The 16639-nt window shown below is 39.4% G+C and overlaps 1 protein-coding gene across 20 annotated transcripts in view; it reads left to right on the forward strand.

Annotated features, from left to right (window-relative positions):
• LOC138749254 (RIMS-binding protein 2-like) overlaps positions 1 to 16639 on the forward strand; it is a 227447-nt gene that overhangs the window by 110273 nt on the left and 100535 nt on the right. For 18 of the 20 annotated variants that reach the window (XR_011348508.1, XM_069910403.1, XM_069910409.1 and 15 more), the window contains one exon: positions 15204 to 15278. The exons of the other annotated variants lie outside the window; for them this stretch is intronic. Coding sequence is in view for 17 of the 18 variants with exons in the window: in XM_069910403.1 (XP_069766504.1) it covers positions 15204 to 15278 (75 nt within the window). In the remaining variant the exon portion in view is untranslated. The remainder of the gene's footprint in view (positions 1 to 15203; positions 15279 to 16639) is intronic. 20 annotated transcript variants of the gene reach the window in all.

Consider the following 16639-nt stretch of genomic DNA (forward strand, 5'->3'; position numbering starts at 1 on the left):
TCGAATCCTAGCTCCAATACCTGCCTCCCATGAGCCAGTCTCCAGCAGTCCACAGCCCATGTGGGTCCCCTGATCTCAAGTTGTCCACAGCTGTGTGGATCCCACAGCCCGCTGAGCTCCTCGCTGGCCCACCACCACCACTGTAGGGTTGTCTTCTCTGCTTCTCCTTCTCAACAGGGGGTGTTATCCCATTTTCTGGTCCTCTGTGCCAGTCCACTGCCCTCCAAAGTCTACACCTCCTCATGGCCACTGCCAAGCAAAGGCACCACCTTTTTGGGCACAGACTTGTGGTTGCAGGATTGTTGTTTAAAGACACTGTCAGCTCTTCTAACAGGCTGTTTAACACCTGTACACTTCCGCTAGCATTTTAGGACCAGGCAGTACTATGTGTCCACTCTCCGCTCTCCCGGGTCTGGACCACTGGTGCCACTACCATTAGAGCAGCGTCACCATTTTTTTAAAGATGAACTATAGTTCATTGGAGCGTTTAGCTACCCTGTGCAAGATCCTTTGACGCATTGGGAAGCACTCTGTTCCACACAAGAACAATGATGAGCTCTATTTTTCATTTGCACCATCTGAATTTTGATTAGATGCCCAGCATTTGTTACTCATTTTTACTTGCACTTTGAAGTGGTGGTGAGCCTTGATCAAGTGAAATCTGTTTGATGATTTGAACTGTTTTCTTTGTTGATTCATCTTGTTTCCTTAAGCAACCGGTTGGCAGCAATATAGCTTCAGGATTTCACTGAGGTCACTCCATGCCTTGCGCTCGTACATGCTCCGCTAGTCACCCACTACTTATCTCCACATCTGCACTAACCCATGGCTCCATGACTCCTGTTAAGCAGATTGTTCACAAGCATTGGGACACTGACAAAGGCTGTTGTGCCCCTACGATCCAAGGCCTCTTCAACTGTTTCTAAAGATCTCTGATCATGAGACATTTAAAATTAGTTGAAATAGACTTGAAAAAAATATTGAAATTATTTTTTAAATTTTTTGGAAATGTACATCTATTTAAATATTTAACTGGGACAAATTAACCTATTGAAATGAAATGAAAGAAAATGTTCTGCTTAACTTAGTTTTTCTAACTAGGTGAACAATGCCCCATCAATAAATTGGGTTGTGCGAGAAATCCCAGTTTTCCCATGAGCAAAACTGAGTGGCCAGATATGTGGTGGATCTGTTCCCTCATTTCGCTGTGACTAAGCTCTACCCTTGAACTCTTCCCCTTCCTTTCTTGACTTCTGTACCTCCATCTCAGGTGATTGATTAATCACCAATATCCATTACAAACCCAAAGAATCTCACAGCTATTTTGAATATTTCCACTGTGCTTCATGTAGGACTCCATTCTAAACTGTAGCTTCCTTTCCACTATAGTTGATGGGGTTCTCAGTTGTGTCTGTTCCATTTCCTGCACATCTTTTTTCAGGCATTTATTTCTTGAATATTGAGAATGAGGGTCAACCTGATGGAAGTATATGAGAGGAATTAATAAGGTAAATAGAATCTTAAATACATTAAATAGAAATGTAAGAGGGCATAGCTTTAGGTGAAAATTTTAATTGTTTTTCCACACAGAAAAATGTGGATTCCCTGGAAAGAGAAGCCTGGGGAAAGTGGTGGAGGCAGATACGATAGCAATGTGTTAGATGCATTTAGACACATGAGCAGTAAAAGAATTGAGAGATCTAGATGATGTGCAGACAGATGTACAGTTCAAATTGGCATCAATTTGGGCTGAAAGGCTGGTTCAGCACTCGGGACCTGTGTTGAACAGATCACCCTCTGTAATTCAATGTGATATCAGGCATATTTTCATCTGCCTTTTGAAGGAATTATTTTCCCTAAGGCTTCCTGCTTGACTCTTCCATGTCCATCAATACCCATTTCATTTTTCCTGGAGCCTTCTTATCCAACAGTGGGAGATACAACATGTGCCTTTTTATGTCTTCCAGTCCCAGTATCCAAGAATACCAAACAACTCTTCCAAGAGAAATGGTGTCTCCCTTGAAATGTGCATTGCTTTATTTGCTCATGATATGGTCTGTTGGATAAATCATATCAGAAGCAGTGATTATTTTGCAGAAGATCTCTCTGTTCAGTATGTAAAGCTGACTCAGCTTCCAATTGCTTGTTACTTTAATTTTCCGGCCTGCTTCCACTTTGAACTCTCTATCCTTGTGACCTGTTCCAAAGAAGCCCAATATATGCACAAGAAACAGTATCTCATCTTCCTGCCAGCCAGTTTTGATGTAATTTAACATCACTCAGTTTTTCCGTCTCCACAGATGCTGTGTGAGTCTGCTGAGTATTTGCAGCATTTTTTGGTTTGATTCTGTATTTCAATCAGAACATAAAGGTCCTGCATCTTTTAGGTCAATGCCCAATGATACCAAAAATGCCACTAGTACTTACCTGTTTAAATGGAAGCATGTCATGAATTTCTACACATGCATTGTCACACAGAAATCCTGAACTTCTTGAATTCAGAATTTATTGATTCCACCCACGAGTTCAATGATAGAGCTTCAACTTGTTGGATTTTTATGGCAGAGAATCCCAATCAGATCCTTTGCCAGTTAGAATGTTGATTGAATTGAGATTGTATGGTGACACATATCCAGGCTAAGTTTCTTTCTAAAAATATTTGTTTTTAAATTGTTAAAATTTGTTTTAAATTTAAGCATACAGCATGGTAACAAGCCCTTCTGGCCCACAAGCCCATTCCACCCAATTAACCTACAACCCCCATTTGTTTTGAAGTGTGGGTGGAAACCAGAGCCTGGAGGAAACTCATGTAGACAGTGGGAGAATGTATAAACTGCTTACAGACAGTGCCACATTCAAACCTGGGTCACTGCCACTCTAATAATGTGGCGCTAAATGCAGCGCTAATAATGCTGCCCAAGTATACTTTTTGCCTAATTTTATTTGTCGTTTTGAAATAGTTTAAAAATCTTGATTTTTAAAATATTTTCTTTTACCATTTTTTTCTTTTTTTCATTTTTTAAAACAAATATTTCGTCGCCGTCCCTGACTCCATGCTGCTCCATTCTCCAGGTAGGTCACTCTCTTCTTTGCCCCCCCTCTTCTCTTCAGCAGCCTCTACCTCAAGCATTACCATTTTTTTCAATTACTTTTAATACCTGAAACATTGATAATTACCTTTACAGCTTTAAAGACTACAAGTCTGGTCAGGTTTTACTGGCTGTCAGAGTTTTTGGATGCATTATAGGAATGAGGATTTGTCAATGCATTACTGAAAATGACTGCTACTGTTCACACAATACTGTTGAAGTCCTGAATGCACTGTATTATGCCAGCCAGGTAATCTTTGGCATTGGAGCTGGGAACTCCAGGCATGGAGAAACCTTGAGTAATCCAGACGGATTGTGGGCTCAAACAATTTTAGTCCATTCAGTGGGATCAGGATTAGGTTATATGGTTTCTTCAGTCTGCTCTGTCATTTGATAAAATCATCTTCAGTATTCTTCTTTGATTACTTTCTGCTTAATATCCACTAATTCCCTTGTAGTCCAAGAATCTTTCACACTCATCTTTAAATGCACAACATCCAAGCATGCACATAAGGAGAAGATTGCAAAGATTCACAGCAATCAAAATAATTTTTAGGTTCATAAGGAAAGAATATTTCTTGCCCTAAACAAGCTTGCTGGTGACTCCTAGTGAAGCCCTATACCCAGGCTTAGCAGATGTTGGTGAGAAACAGCTCCAAGTCACCCTTTTGGATAATTGATTGGGATGCAATTGTTATTGCAGTTGCGTAAAAAGAGACGGACAGTGTCCATCGAATGTTGTCCTACTCTTGAAAGTGAGGTTTTTTTTTTACCAACAAAAGGATTGATATTTTAGGAAACAATGTTTAGTTCAAATCATGAAGTCCCTTGGATATTTTTATGCACAAGAATTAGTATTACAGCACAAGTGACCCAGGGTTGAATCAAGCACTGTTAGGAGTTTGGATCTGACTCTATGTTCTCTGGGTACTTTGATTTCCTCCCACCCTTTTTCTACCACGCTGCAACATTAAAATTAAATTAAATTCTATAAATGAAATGGTTTTTGAGGTAGTTTACTGTGGTGAGCACTCCTCCATTCAGAGCAGCCAAAAGTGTTAAATGATTGTCACAGCCCATTTTATAAACTGACCAGTTGTGGTTCAGCTGAACTCCAGTCCTGTAGCTGGCATTTGTTAACTTGAAGACAAGGAGATTGCATTGAAATGCTATGCCCCATTAAGGGAATACAGATTAGAATATTGAAAAGTAAGCACCCTAACCTTTCTACTGAGAAGACTAACCACTGGGCCTTCATTGACTCCTGCACTTTATATTTCAATGAGCTTACATTGCATGCTTCAGTATATATAGGCACAGCCAAAACTTATTTTTTTCCAAAGGACAATATCCTCCTCCCAGGAATTGAACAAAGGTGAATATCAAGGCCAAATTCTACACAACACTCCAAGTCTTGACCTATGCTCAAGTTTCTTTTATTTATTTTAGGGTGAAGTGATGATGTAGCAGTTGGTGCTGTTGCATCATCTCCTAGGGACCTGGGTTTGACCCTGACCTTGGGTGCTTTTGTGTGGAGTTTACACACATTCTCTGTGAACGGGTGGGTTTCTTCCAGGCATTCTATTTTAGTCCTACATCTCACCAAAAAACTGCAGGTTGTTTAATTGACTAATTACCCTTCAGTCGAAATTACTGACAAAAAGAATCAAAGGTAGTTGATGAGTGTGTGAGAAAGAGATTGAGTTAAGGAAAGGGTGAAACTGCCAATGCGATTGCTTCCCCTGGAACTAGCCATCTGATGGGCCGAACAGTCTCCTGTACAGTTGCAAGTAAAAGATAAGGTAAGGTGTGCTCCAATTCTTTTGCAATAAAGATTAACCTCTCATCATATAAAAAATGCTTTATATTTCTGTCTTTTTCTACAGTAACTTCACATTCACATACCTACCTATTCATCTATCCCTTTTGTGTTCCCATTTTGCATTCCTTTTTTTTCCCTTTCCCTATAAATTTAGACATACATAAAGCACTGTAACAGGCCCATTCAGCCCACAAGCTTGTGGTGCCCAATTATATCCGATTGACCTACACCCCCAGAGCGTTTTGAAGGGTGGGAGGAAACTGGAGCATCCTGGGAAAGCCCATGCAGACGTGGGAAGAATGTACAAACTCTTTACAGGCAGCACGGGATTCGAACCCTGGTCCTGGTCACTGGGAATGCAACAGCATTGCGCTAACCACTACACTAATCATGCCACCTGTTAAGGTTTGCACAAATGACAACTCTATCTCTGTCGCACTCAAGTTTCAGTATTGATCAATATTGATTATAAATGGCTGACACCTAAACACTGTAGGGTAACCTGTCCATTGAGCTGACAGCAGGTTCAGAAACAGCACCATCATCTCCATTTGGGGATGCAGGTGGAATCGTCCCTTGTGCAAGCTTCTTGGATGTGGCAGAGGAGTTTTGACAAAGTTATGCCTCCTCAAGGAATGTCATCTTAAAAATGCTAAGACGTCTTCAGAGTAAGAAAAAAATCCTTACCTTATTTATCCTACATCTTATTTTCCATCTCCTGCCGCTAGTATTCAGAATATCTTGTGGATGACCAGGATGCTGAGTTTGAACATATTGTTGAAAGTGATGCAGGATGACTAAAATTTTAGAGAACCGCTGGTAATCTAACATCTGCAAATGGTGTCCATCTCCTGTTAATACTGATAATGACACCATCTTAAAAACAGATGCTGTTCCATGTTGAGTTACTGTAGCTGCAGACTAACCCACAGCCCAATTTCCCAGCTACATCTCAATTCTGTTCTTAGTCTGCTGCCACAGTCCAATGTGGAGCCCAATTCCTATTTCCAGTTTAACATAGGAACCTGTAAATCATCTGCAGTATAATCTGGACTCTAATCAACTAAAATTTTACACTGACTAAACTATAATCTAAGACATCACCCAGACATACCTTCTCTGCTCTAATCTAATCCTACTATCCCCTTTACCAGGACCAGAACTCAGTACTCTGCTGAACCATTTGCTGCAGTGCTTCTAACCACTTTCCTCCACTTCAGTCTCCTCTATTCAATGAAGGACCTCCTTAAAATCAGCTTTTGGAACTTGGAATTTTATGAATCTTTGACTAACTTCTTGGATTTCCAGTATCTATTTCTTTTTGTCTAGTTCAATTCACAAAGTGCCTTGGATTTTTTTTTATGCGCAAGAATTATTATTATAGCACCAGTGACCCAGCACTGTCAGGAGTTTGTATCTGCCTATAAGTTCACTGGGAATTTCAATTTCCTCCCACCCTCCTCCTCTGTGCTGCTTCATTAAAACTAAATTAAATGAAAATAGTTTTTGAGATAGTTTACAGTACTCCTCCACTTATACTAAAAGTAGTCTGAACTGATCAAGTCAGAGAATTTCTGATTTGCAAATCCCACCCCCACCCCCATCAGCAAATTCAATCGAGGTTGCAGCAGAGATGGAAGCAGTGATGATACCTGATAAGACAGCTATATGGATTTAGACACTACCATGATGAGTAAAAAAAGAAGGGGAGGTTTGGATCAATCTATCCACTGCTACTGCATTATCTACATCTCTTGCAGATCACATATCTCCCTTTCTGCTGTTAACTACAGTAGTAAATGTGATCTTCATTTCTCCTGAGAAAAGTTAATGGCTGGATTGTCCTGATGAATGCTCAAATGGTGCCTCACTCTCCATCTGCGAGAGTGGACTGTCCTATAAATCCTTTGGCTGTTGCTTGGTAGCAGCAGGGGCTTTGCCTAGTTGGGTACAACATTGTCAGCACAGGCTCCACATTCATTCAGCTTGAATCGCTAAGAAAAAGAAGGTAATTTTCAAGGTTTTCTTTCAATTATATTAAATCTACAGAAGGGTTTTTTTATGGAGACGTTTGAAATGGTTTTGGCCTGTTTCTCCAGGAGCTGGCTGAGAATATTCTTAACTTCTGGCTTGCCTGCCTCTCCATTACAGAACTGGAGCATTTTAATATTTAATATGTTTCTGATTGATTGCATTACTTGCTCATACTGCACTTAACATTTATGACTTCCATAAAGAGTTCACCTAAGACAAATGTTGACTTTGTTACATTATAGCTGTAATGAACGCTATATGCATGTCTCCCAGGGACAGTGTCATATACAGGTTTATTTGTTCAATTAAACATGTTCTGGTTTTGTTTTACAATGTTGCTCTTACTTCTGGCAATTCGGTGTGGATAGAAATTGAGTGTAAGGTTATAATGTTGGCCTAAGGCAGGAAGGACCATAAGCCTCACCGTGAAGTAATGGTGAAAGAGAGTGGTATGCTGGAAATAAATTTCGGTAGATTTATTTTATACTCCTTATTTTAAATTGTTCTGAGTTTCTGTAAATACGACAGTCCGCATTAGAAGAGGGTTTTTTTTTCCAATATCTCAGTCCCTGCATTTTCTGTTGTTGAAAGCAATGTCAATCTGGGCTAATATTAGTTATTGTTTTGAGTAATTTATTTCTGAAGTTTGGTTATGCATTGGGAGCATCTTGTCTGAGATTTGGGGCCGGGCTTCCACTGAGAGCAGGTTATATCCCTGACCTAGGGTCAGGTATCCGCTGAGCACATTTTCTTTCAGGTTTAGACATTGATTAGGGACCAATTTACTCAGTCCATTGAAGGTTGGTAAATAATCTCATAATTCATTTCAGTGAAAATGTTACAGGCCTTACAATTCATAATAACTAACATACGTTATGAACATTAAGCTTCACGATCTTTCATGAAAATGAGATTCAGTGTGCGTTCATCTTACTGATCTGCCTGACAGGAACTTGCTGCACCTTTTAGTTTCATGTTAATCTCAAAATTGTATCCATGACTCCTTGTTCTGTATCATTGGTGTTTTATTGGTTTACCTGGAACCCTGCAGCAGAGCATTGTGCAGCTTTGAGCTTAGCTCAGTTCTAGATACAAATTGACAATATAAAATTCATACCTGCATTAATATTTTATGAAGCAGATGGAATCCAAGTCAACAATGCTCTGTAGCTATTATTGGAAATGAGAAACAAGTTGGCAAACATATTGAAATTAAGTGTTAGCACTAATAAAGCAAAGATTATTTTCACCGGGAGCAATAGGAATCTTTCTGTCACATAAACAATTAAATCAGTTTAACTTATCCTGCAACTCAATGTGACTGCTGTTGATACACTTTTTTAAAAATTTAGACATACACCACATTAACAGGCCATTCCAGCCCATGATCCCATGCTGCCCAATTACACTCATTTAACCTACACCCCTGGTAGGTATTTTTTTAAAGGGTGGGAGGAAACTGGAGCCCCCAGGGAAAACCCACGCAGACACGGGGAGAACCTACAAATGTAAAAACTCCTTACAGAGAACCCCGTCCTGATTACTGGCACCGTAAAGATTTTGCGTTAGCCGCTATACCAACCATGCCACCCTACTAAGTTCAGTTGCAATTTTAATTTGAGCTACTGTACACCAAAGGGTAGATGTGGATAATTCTAAAGATAACTTGTATTAAACTGGCATTAATAAACTTGCAGCGTAGTTAATTGGCAAATTTCTCTTATGCTGGAAAAGCCAGCAGTAATGGCTCCTGGAGGACTGAAAAACATAAGTATACGAGTTATTAAAAGGATCAACAAAAGGGCATTTAAAAGAATATTTTAAATTCCAACAAGACATCAGATTCCTTTCCAGAGTAATAAATTTGAAAAGTAGAGAAATCATAGAAAAATTATAGCCCTATGACTTTGCTTTTCTAGCCTCCACATAAATAAAAAAAAAACAGATATACTGGCAAAGATATAAAACAAGAGGACATGAGTTAAGAATTAAGGGGCAGAGGTTTAGAGGTAACATGAGGGGGAACTTCTTTACTCAGAGAGTAGTAGCCGTGTGGAATGATCTTCCGGGAGAAATAGTGGCGGCGGAGTCAATTGTATTATTTAAGAAAAGGTTGGACAGGTATATGGATGAGAAGAAGATGGAGGGTTATGGGCATTGTGCAGGGAGGTGGGACTAGAAAGGGGTGTTTGGTTCGGTGCGGACTAGAAGGGCCTAATGGCCTGTTTCCGTGCTGTAATTGTTATGTTATGTTATGTTATGTTATTCATTCTATCATGTTATTGATCCTCATCAGGCAGCTGCAGAATAATAACAGGAGTAGAGTTCTTTTTTCCCTCAGTGACTTAATGAAAAATCGCGTTTTATATGCTGTTGGTGCACCACAAGTGTACATCTAACAACTAGATCAAAAGTGCTGCAGATGTTGGAAAGCTGAAACAAAAACAGAAATCTTGCTTGTTAGAGACAAGAGAAGAAAACAAAACACACTGAAATATAAACGTAATAGCCATACCTTTGAACAGGGGAAGTTCAGGCCAGACCAAAGTAGTTATATGAAATTATTAAATTCAGTATTTTGTTCTAAGTGCTTCAAGGTAGTTGATCAGAAGATCTGTTGTCCTTTAAGCTTATAAGGACATCAATGGAGCAATGTAGCAGGCTGAAATCTGAGTATGACTGATAATTAATGTTGCAGTTGAATGAACAGAGGTGTTCCACCAAGCGATCACCCAATCTGAGTTTGGTTTCTCCAGTGTAGAGGGGAGCATCCATCATAATACACACAATGGAAAGAAATGTAGATGAATTGCTTCTTCATCTGAAAAGAAAACGTTCAGTTCAGTGGATAGTGGGGAGGGGTATGTAGAGAGACACTGCATTTCCTGCAGTTGCCTTGGATAACAGTATTGGAAGGAGTTTGAATAGTCAACCAGTAAATTGAGAAGATATCAGTTACTTTGGAATGCTGAAAGGAGAGGCAAGGCAAAACTTTGAAGGCGATAGATAATATCTGTTGAAGCTTGCCATGGGTGTTGTCCAGAGGATTTGAGGTGAGCTCATGTTATTCTGTAATTTAAAAAAAGGCTTGAAAAGTAAATTGTAGGCCAGTGAGGCTGACATATTGGATGATGCCCTAAGAAATCAGATATACAACTATTTGGATAGCCAGGGACTGATTAAGAATTGTCAACATGGCTTTATGCATGGTAGGTCATATTTAATCAACCTGATAGAGTTTTTCATGAAAGTTAACAGGAAAGTTGATGAAGGAAAGGCTATGGATGTTAGCTGCATGGTCTTTAGTATGGCCTATGACAAGGATCTACATGGGAGTTTAATCAGGAAGATTCAGAGGCTTGGTATTCATGGTGAGGTAGTAAACTGGATTCAATATTAGCAATACGAGAGAAGCTGGCAGTGGATGATTGCTTTTCAGACTGGAGGCCCCTGGGGCCTAGTGGCCTCAATGCTAGGATCTTTTCAGGGATCAATGTTACTTGTCATCTACAACAGTGATCTGGATGATAATGTGGTAAATTGGATCAGCAAGTTTGCAGATAACAGAAAGATGGAGGCATTGTGGACAGCAAGGAAGGCTTTCAAAGCTTGCACAGGAATCTGGACCAGCTGGAAAAATGAACTGAAAAACGGCAGATGGAATTTAATGCAGGCAAGTGTGAGGTGTTGCATTTTGGAAGGACAAACCAAGGTAAGACATAAACAATAAATAGGGCACTGAGGAGTGTGGTAGAACAGAAGGATCTGAGAATACAGATAGATAATTCCCTGAAAGTGGTTGTAAAGAGAGCTTTTGGCATATTGGCCTTCATAAATCAAAGGGTTGAGTATGGGAGTTGGGATGTTATGGTAAAGTTGTTCAAGACATTGGTGAGGCCAAATTTGGAGTATTGTGTGCAGTTTTGATCATCTAACTACAGGAAAGATATCAATAAGATGGAAAGAGTGCAGAGAAGAATTACTAGGGTGTTGCCTGGACTTCAGGAGCTGAGTTACAGGAAAAGGTTAACCATGGTAGGAATTTATTCCCTGGAGCATAGAAGAATGAAGGGAGATTTGATAGAGGCATTTAAAATTATGAGGGGATAGACAGAGTAAATGTAGATAGGCTTTTTCGATGGAGGGTAGGTGAGATACAAACCAGAGGACATGGGTTAAGGGTGAAATGAGAAAAGTTCAGGGGGAAAATTCAGGGGTGGAACGAGCTGCCAGCTGAGGTGATGGATGCAGGCTCAATTGTAACATTTAAGAATTTGGCCAGGTACGTGCATGGGAGGGGAATGAAGGACTATTGACGTGGTGCAGGTCAGTGGGTTGAGGCAGAAAAATAAGATCAGCACAGACTAGAAGGGCCAAAGGGCCTGTTTCTTTGCTGTAATGTTCCATGGTGGATTAAAAGGTGAGGACAGGTCAGGGCATAGAAACCAATAGGAGGATAAGATCAAATATGTAGGAAATGGAGAAGGGACTAAGAGCCATGTCAATGAAAGAGAGAAGGCTATGGTTAAGGCAAAAGGAAGACATCTTAATGGCACCAGCATAGAAAGTCCTGTTGTCAGACCAATCAAACAGAAGGATCAAATAGGAGAATGGAATGGTGTTCTCACAGGAAGCTGGATGAGAGGAAACGTGTCAGGTAGATGAGTATTTCCAGCATTACCAATTTTTGTTATTTGAAAGGAAGCAAAAACTGATTGTGCCAAGTGCATTTTGTGATGGACCCTGGGATGAGAATTTTATGACCATTCTTTCGTTGAATGCTCATATTCATGGTCTTGCAGTTCTCTGGAATTCCTTTTATACTTTAAGCATTCCCATTTTAAATAGAGTCTAATTTCTCCAACCCTTCCTCCATCAGTGTAACTTTGGCAGCATTATGAAAATACATACAGAATATCCATTTGTGCTTTTCTTTATGATCTCTAGTGATCCCAACTTAAGTTTTCATGTAAACCCATTTCCACAAATTTAGTTTTCAGTTGTTATATGAACTTGACATTTGTGATGAACTTGTTCCTGTTATATTTTAACCTCACTTTCTTTTTGTCATCTGAGGTGTACCTTAGGATTCCTTCCATTCCCAATAGAAAAACACTTAACTATATGCAAACTATCTCCTCCTCTTAGTCAAATCAAGTGAAGTTTATTGTCATCTGATTGTACGAGTACAACCTGATGAAACAGTTTCTCAACTTCTTGGTCCAAAACATGAAGACAATACAGAGAAACAATACATATGGAGGACAAGTATTCATCTATACAAATAAATAAATATTGTTTCATGAATATGAGAGTCTTGGAGGGTTAGTGTGAGCAGTTTCTTTGGTTGCTCAGCATTCTCACTGCCCGTGGGAAGAAGCTGTTCCTCAGCCTGGTGGTGCTAGCTCTGATACTCCTGTATTTTTTTCCTGACAGAAGCTACTAAAAGATGCTATGTGCAGGGTGGAAGGGGTCCGCAATGATTTCACGTACCCCCTTCAGACAACGATCCTGGTAAATCATGTCAATTGAGGGAGGGATACTCCATTGATCCTCTCTGCCATTCTTATGCAGGATTGACCTCCCATCCATTTCTCGGCAACAACTGTACCACCCTTTGATTCAGCCAGCCAGGATACTCTCGATAGAGCTCCTATAGAAGGTTGGCATTATGGTGGCCAGTAGCCTTGCCCACTCAGTCAGTGCAGGAAGTGCAGTCAGTGTTGTGCCTTCCTCACAAGTAAGGAGATGTTGAGTGTCCATGATAAAAGTAAAGGTTCCATTATTGTCACGTAATACTACTGTTAGAATGAAACATACATGAAATTCTTTAACTTTTGTCTGCCGTAAGGCAGACAAAGAGTCACCACTTTGTCCAGTGTCCCTCACTGAAACCTACAGCACTAGATAGGTCACTAATTAGGTGAACTCCAAGGACCTTGGTGATCTCCACTCTCTCTGCTACATAGTTGTTGATGTGCAATGGAGGGTGCTCATTCCTGGTCCTTCAGAATTCCATGATCATCTCCTTCATCTTGTCCTTGTTGAGACTCGGATTGTTATTCTCAGAACACTTAAGAGTGTTAGCGAAAGGATAGAAGTGTGGTCAGTTAACCTTTGCACATTTTAATTGTGTCGTGTACAATATTGTAGTTCTTTCCATGGACATGGTAGCTACTGAATAACCTAATCAATCTATCAACAATTTTCCTCACATGCATCAAATGAGGTCATTTTCATTTCAACATTGCTGACAAATATCATATTTACATTGACTTACAGATAAACCATACCTTGAGTATTGTGATTCTGGTCTCCATAGAAAGAAAAGAATATCAAGAGAGTAGCGGAGATGCAAAGAAGATTTGTATCTGTCTAATTCTATCTGGTGTTTATGGTTTTTATCAGCAATTAGCGACAAAAGGAATGGAGAATTAAGTTGAGACCTCAAGTCTCATCAAAAGGAAATGACTGGAGATGATTATAAAACAGTTGATTGACTCTTCATTCTGATGAAAGATCATTTACTTGAAATTTCAACATCTTTTTGTCTCTCTACAGAAGTATAATTGTCAAAATACTTCTAACACCTGCTAAATTTTTCTCTGAATTAATTCTTAATTTTAGGGCTTCTTGACTAACTAAACACTTTTGAATGATCCCTGTGTAAGGCAGGACTTGAACAATAATACAGAAAAGTGATGAACAAACTCAGCAGCTCATGCAGCATCCATAGGATAACCAACATTTTGGGCCTCAGTCTTTCATTAAAGGTGTGGGCAAGTATCAGGCCAATACTTGAATAAAAAGGTGGAGGGAGAAGAGGTGAGAGGAAGGGGCAGGGGAAAGAGTACAGACTCGCAGGATATAGGTGGGGAAGTACAAGGGAAAAAAACTGAGGTGGTGGGGGAGGGTGTTGCTCTGAATGGAGAGGGAAGGGAAGGGAGTGGGTAACTGGAGGAGAGAGAGAGCGATAGGGAAAGAGAAAACTCTGAGGAGGGGTTTAACGGAAACCGGAGAAGTAAATGTTAATGCCACCTGGCTTGCTAAAGGGCTCAGGCCCAAAACATTGGTTACCTTTTACTTCCTATAGATGCTGCATGACCTGCTAAGTTTCTGTACTTGTATTGTGTATTGTACTACAATCACAACATCAACTCTAAGGACTTGTTTGTAACCTGATTGAACTTGTAGGCCTGATGATCTAATTGCATTGCTCAGAAAGAAGTCATCAAATAAATTATTCCTTGATCCAGTCCTCTAAAGCAAAAGCTAATTACCAATTTGTTGTGGAAATCCGAGAATGGTTTTCATTCTTTAGGTGTTCCTGTTCTTCATGTCATGTTTCCCTGAGTGACTGAGATAGAGTGAGCATCATTTATCCACTTATATAGTTTCCATCATAAAATCTGGTAATTTTATGGAAACATTCAGCAAATGAGATAGTTTCAGTGGAGAGAGGAACATCAGTTCACATAACAGGTCAAAGATAGGTTGACAGAATTCTGATGTGTTGCACAACAAAGCAACTGAATATTTAATTACAGCTCAAAGTGAGGAGCTTCCGGAGGACATTTGAGCAATATATCAAGAGATACCAATTTTACTCCTGTCTCCAAAATTATTTTTGGATATCAGGATGCAGGTTATTTATTTGTGATGTTGGATGTGACATCAGTTCTATAGCAAACACTTTCTTCTTGGATATGGAAGCATACCATTCACTCCCCTAAAAACAAGGTTGCTCATCGAGTCAACAATTAGACTCAAAGCCCGACTAAAATCTCTCAATATTTAACTTGTTTCAGTTCCAGAATCATGGAATATTCTTGTGCAGAAACAGGTGACTTAATTCATGGTCTAGATAGCTTAACCTTATACTGCTTAACTAAACTAAAGCCTAATTTTATTTTATTTTTGTTGACATTTAACAAATAGTGCTTTTTTTTGTACTTGTTCTCTCTGACATTAATGTATTTTTTTGAATGAATGGGTGTTTGCTGAGACGAAAGCACTGAATAATTTTGGTCTTCAACCTTTTGAACATTATGGGAGTAGAAGATATCTTATTGAAGACCATTTTGAAGTGCAGGGAAAATACACGGAACAAGTTTTGATCACTACAAAAAGAGATTTAAGGCTTTTTGTGAGCGTAAACATAAATTAATATTTTTAACACAATACAGTTGATCGAATTTACAGAAATCCTGATGACATTTACCCAGATGATGACGTCATTTTTCTCAATTATTTGATAGCCCACAACTGAAATATCATCAGTGCGACCGGGGTTGTCCCTGCAAGAGACAACAGAATTCTCCAAGAACTCAGAGGCAAGTGAATCTGTGGTACAAACTCTGATCCCATCTTCGCACATCAAGTGGGTTAGACAGCTGAGTTCAGTTGGGGCTGAACTTTACATAAGAGAAAGCTCAGACCTTTTACTTGGAGGAGTTGGCAATGCACACTTAAGAACACTGAAAAAAACAACAGATTCCTGATACGATTTTGACAACTGGTGTATAAAACAATTTCTTAGCAAGGAGAACGTAAACCAGAATACCATTATCACACAAAATGGACTTAGTTCTATCATGTAATAATGATCTGGGTTTTTTTTTCCAGTAGGTAGACTGGCTTCCATTCAAATATTTCTGTAGAAATAACTCATGCCAAATATTTCACCATTGGAACTTCAAGAATATGATTGAAAACAGGTCAAAATTAAGTACATCTGTGGCAACAATACAGGCAGGCTGAGCTGACTGACTTCTTGTGTCTCTTAATAATTATGGCAGTAATTGTTATTTATGCCTATAAATAAGATGCAGATGATGCTGTCAGGATACAGAAGGCCATTTTTATTTACTGTCCATCTATTAGTCCATTATATGGAGGGGAGGGGGTGATCGGGCAATTTCTAATGTTAATTAATGAACTTTTCAGCTGCTGTCAGTTGAAACTATGGACAAATTTAGGAGATACTCTTCTTGCACAGCTTTTAAAAAAAAACAATCACTGTAAAGTGCAAATATTTACTTCTGGATGTTTTAAGTTGTACACTTAGTTAATGATCCTCTTAGTATGCATGGCAACCAGAAAGATTTACAGTTTAATCCTTAACTCTTTTTCATATTTGTGACATCGAGTTTATGCTGGCCTCTGCAATTTTTATTGATTATCAGTGCTTTCGTGCCACTCATTTACATGCAACCTATTATAGTACACCTGTCAATCTACTTTCCCGATTTTCCCACTGCTCACCTACCCTAGGAGCGATTTGCAATAGCCCAATTGACTTCCTAAATCGCATATCCTGGCGGAAACCAAGTGAATAAACCTCACAGGGTCTCAGGGAGAAGGGACAAGTGGGAGTCCTCATTAATGATCGCACCAGTGTTTTCAATCAAGAATTTACATACCTGGACAAGAAGTACCTTACCCACTTGGCCCATAATGTACAGAATATTGTTAGAATTTAATTTGCAAAACTTTGCTGTGAAATGGGAATAATTCACAGATTCCCACTGAAGGACACCGTTCAGAATGATAATCTAGAGGTTGCTGATAAAGTAAAGAGGGAAATCTCAGGGTGTATGTGATGTCATGTACATAAATTTGAAGTCTGAAGCAGCACCGAATAGAGGTAGATAAGCAGAACTCCCTGAAGAGCAATTTAGCAGAACAATCCCAG

The sequence above is a fragment of the Narcine bancroftii genome, chromosome 14 (assembly GCF_036971445.1).
Source record: "Narcine bancroftii isolate sNarBan1 chromosome 14, sNarBan1.hap1, whole genome shotgun sequence".
Classification (NCBI taxonomy): domain Eukaryota; kingdom Metazoa; phylum Chordata; class Chondrichthyes; order Torpediniformes; family Narcinidae; genus Narcine; species Narcine bancroftii.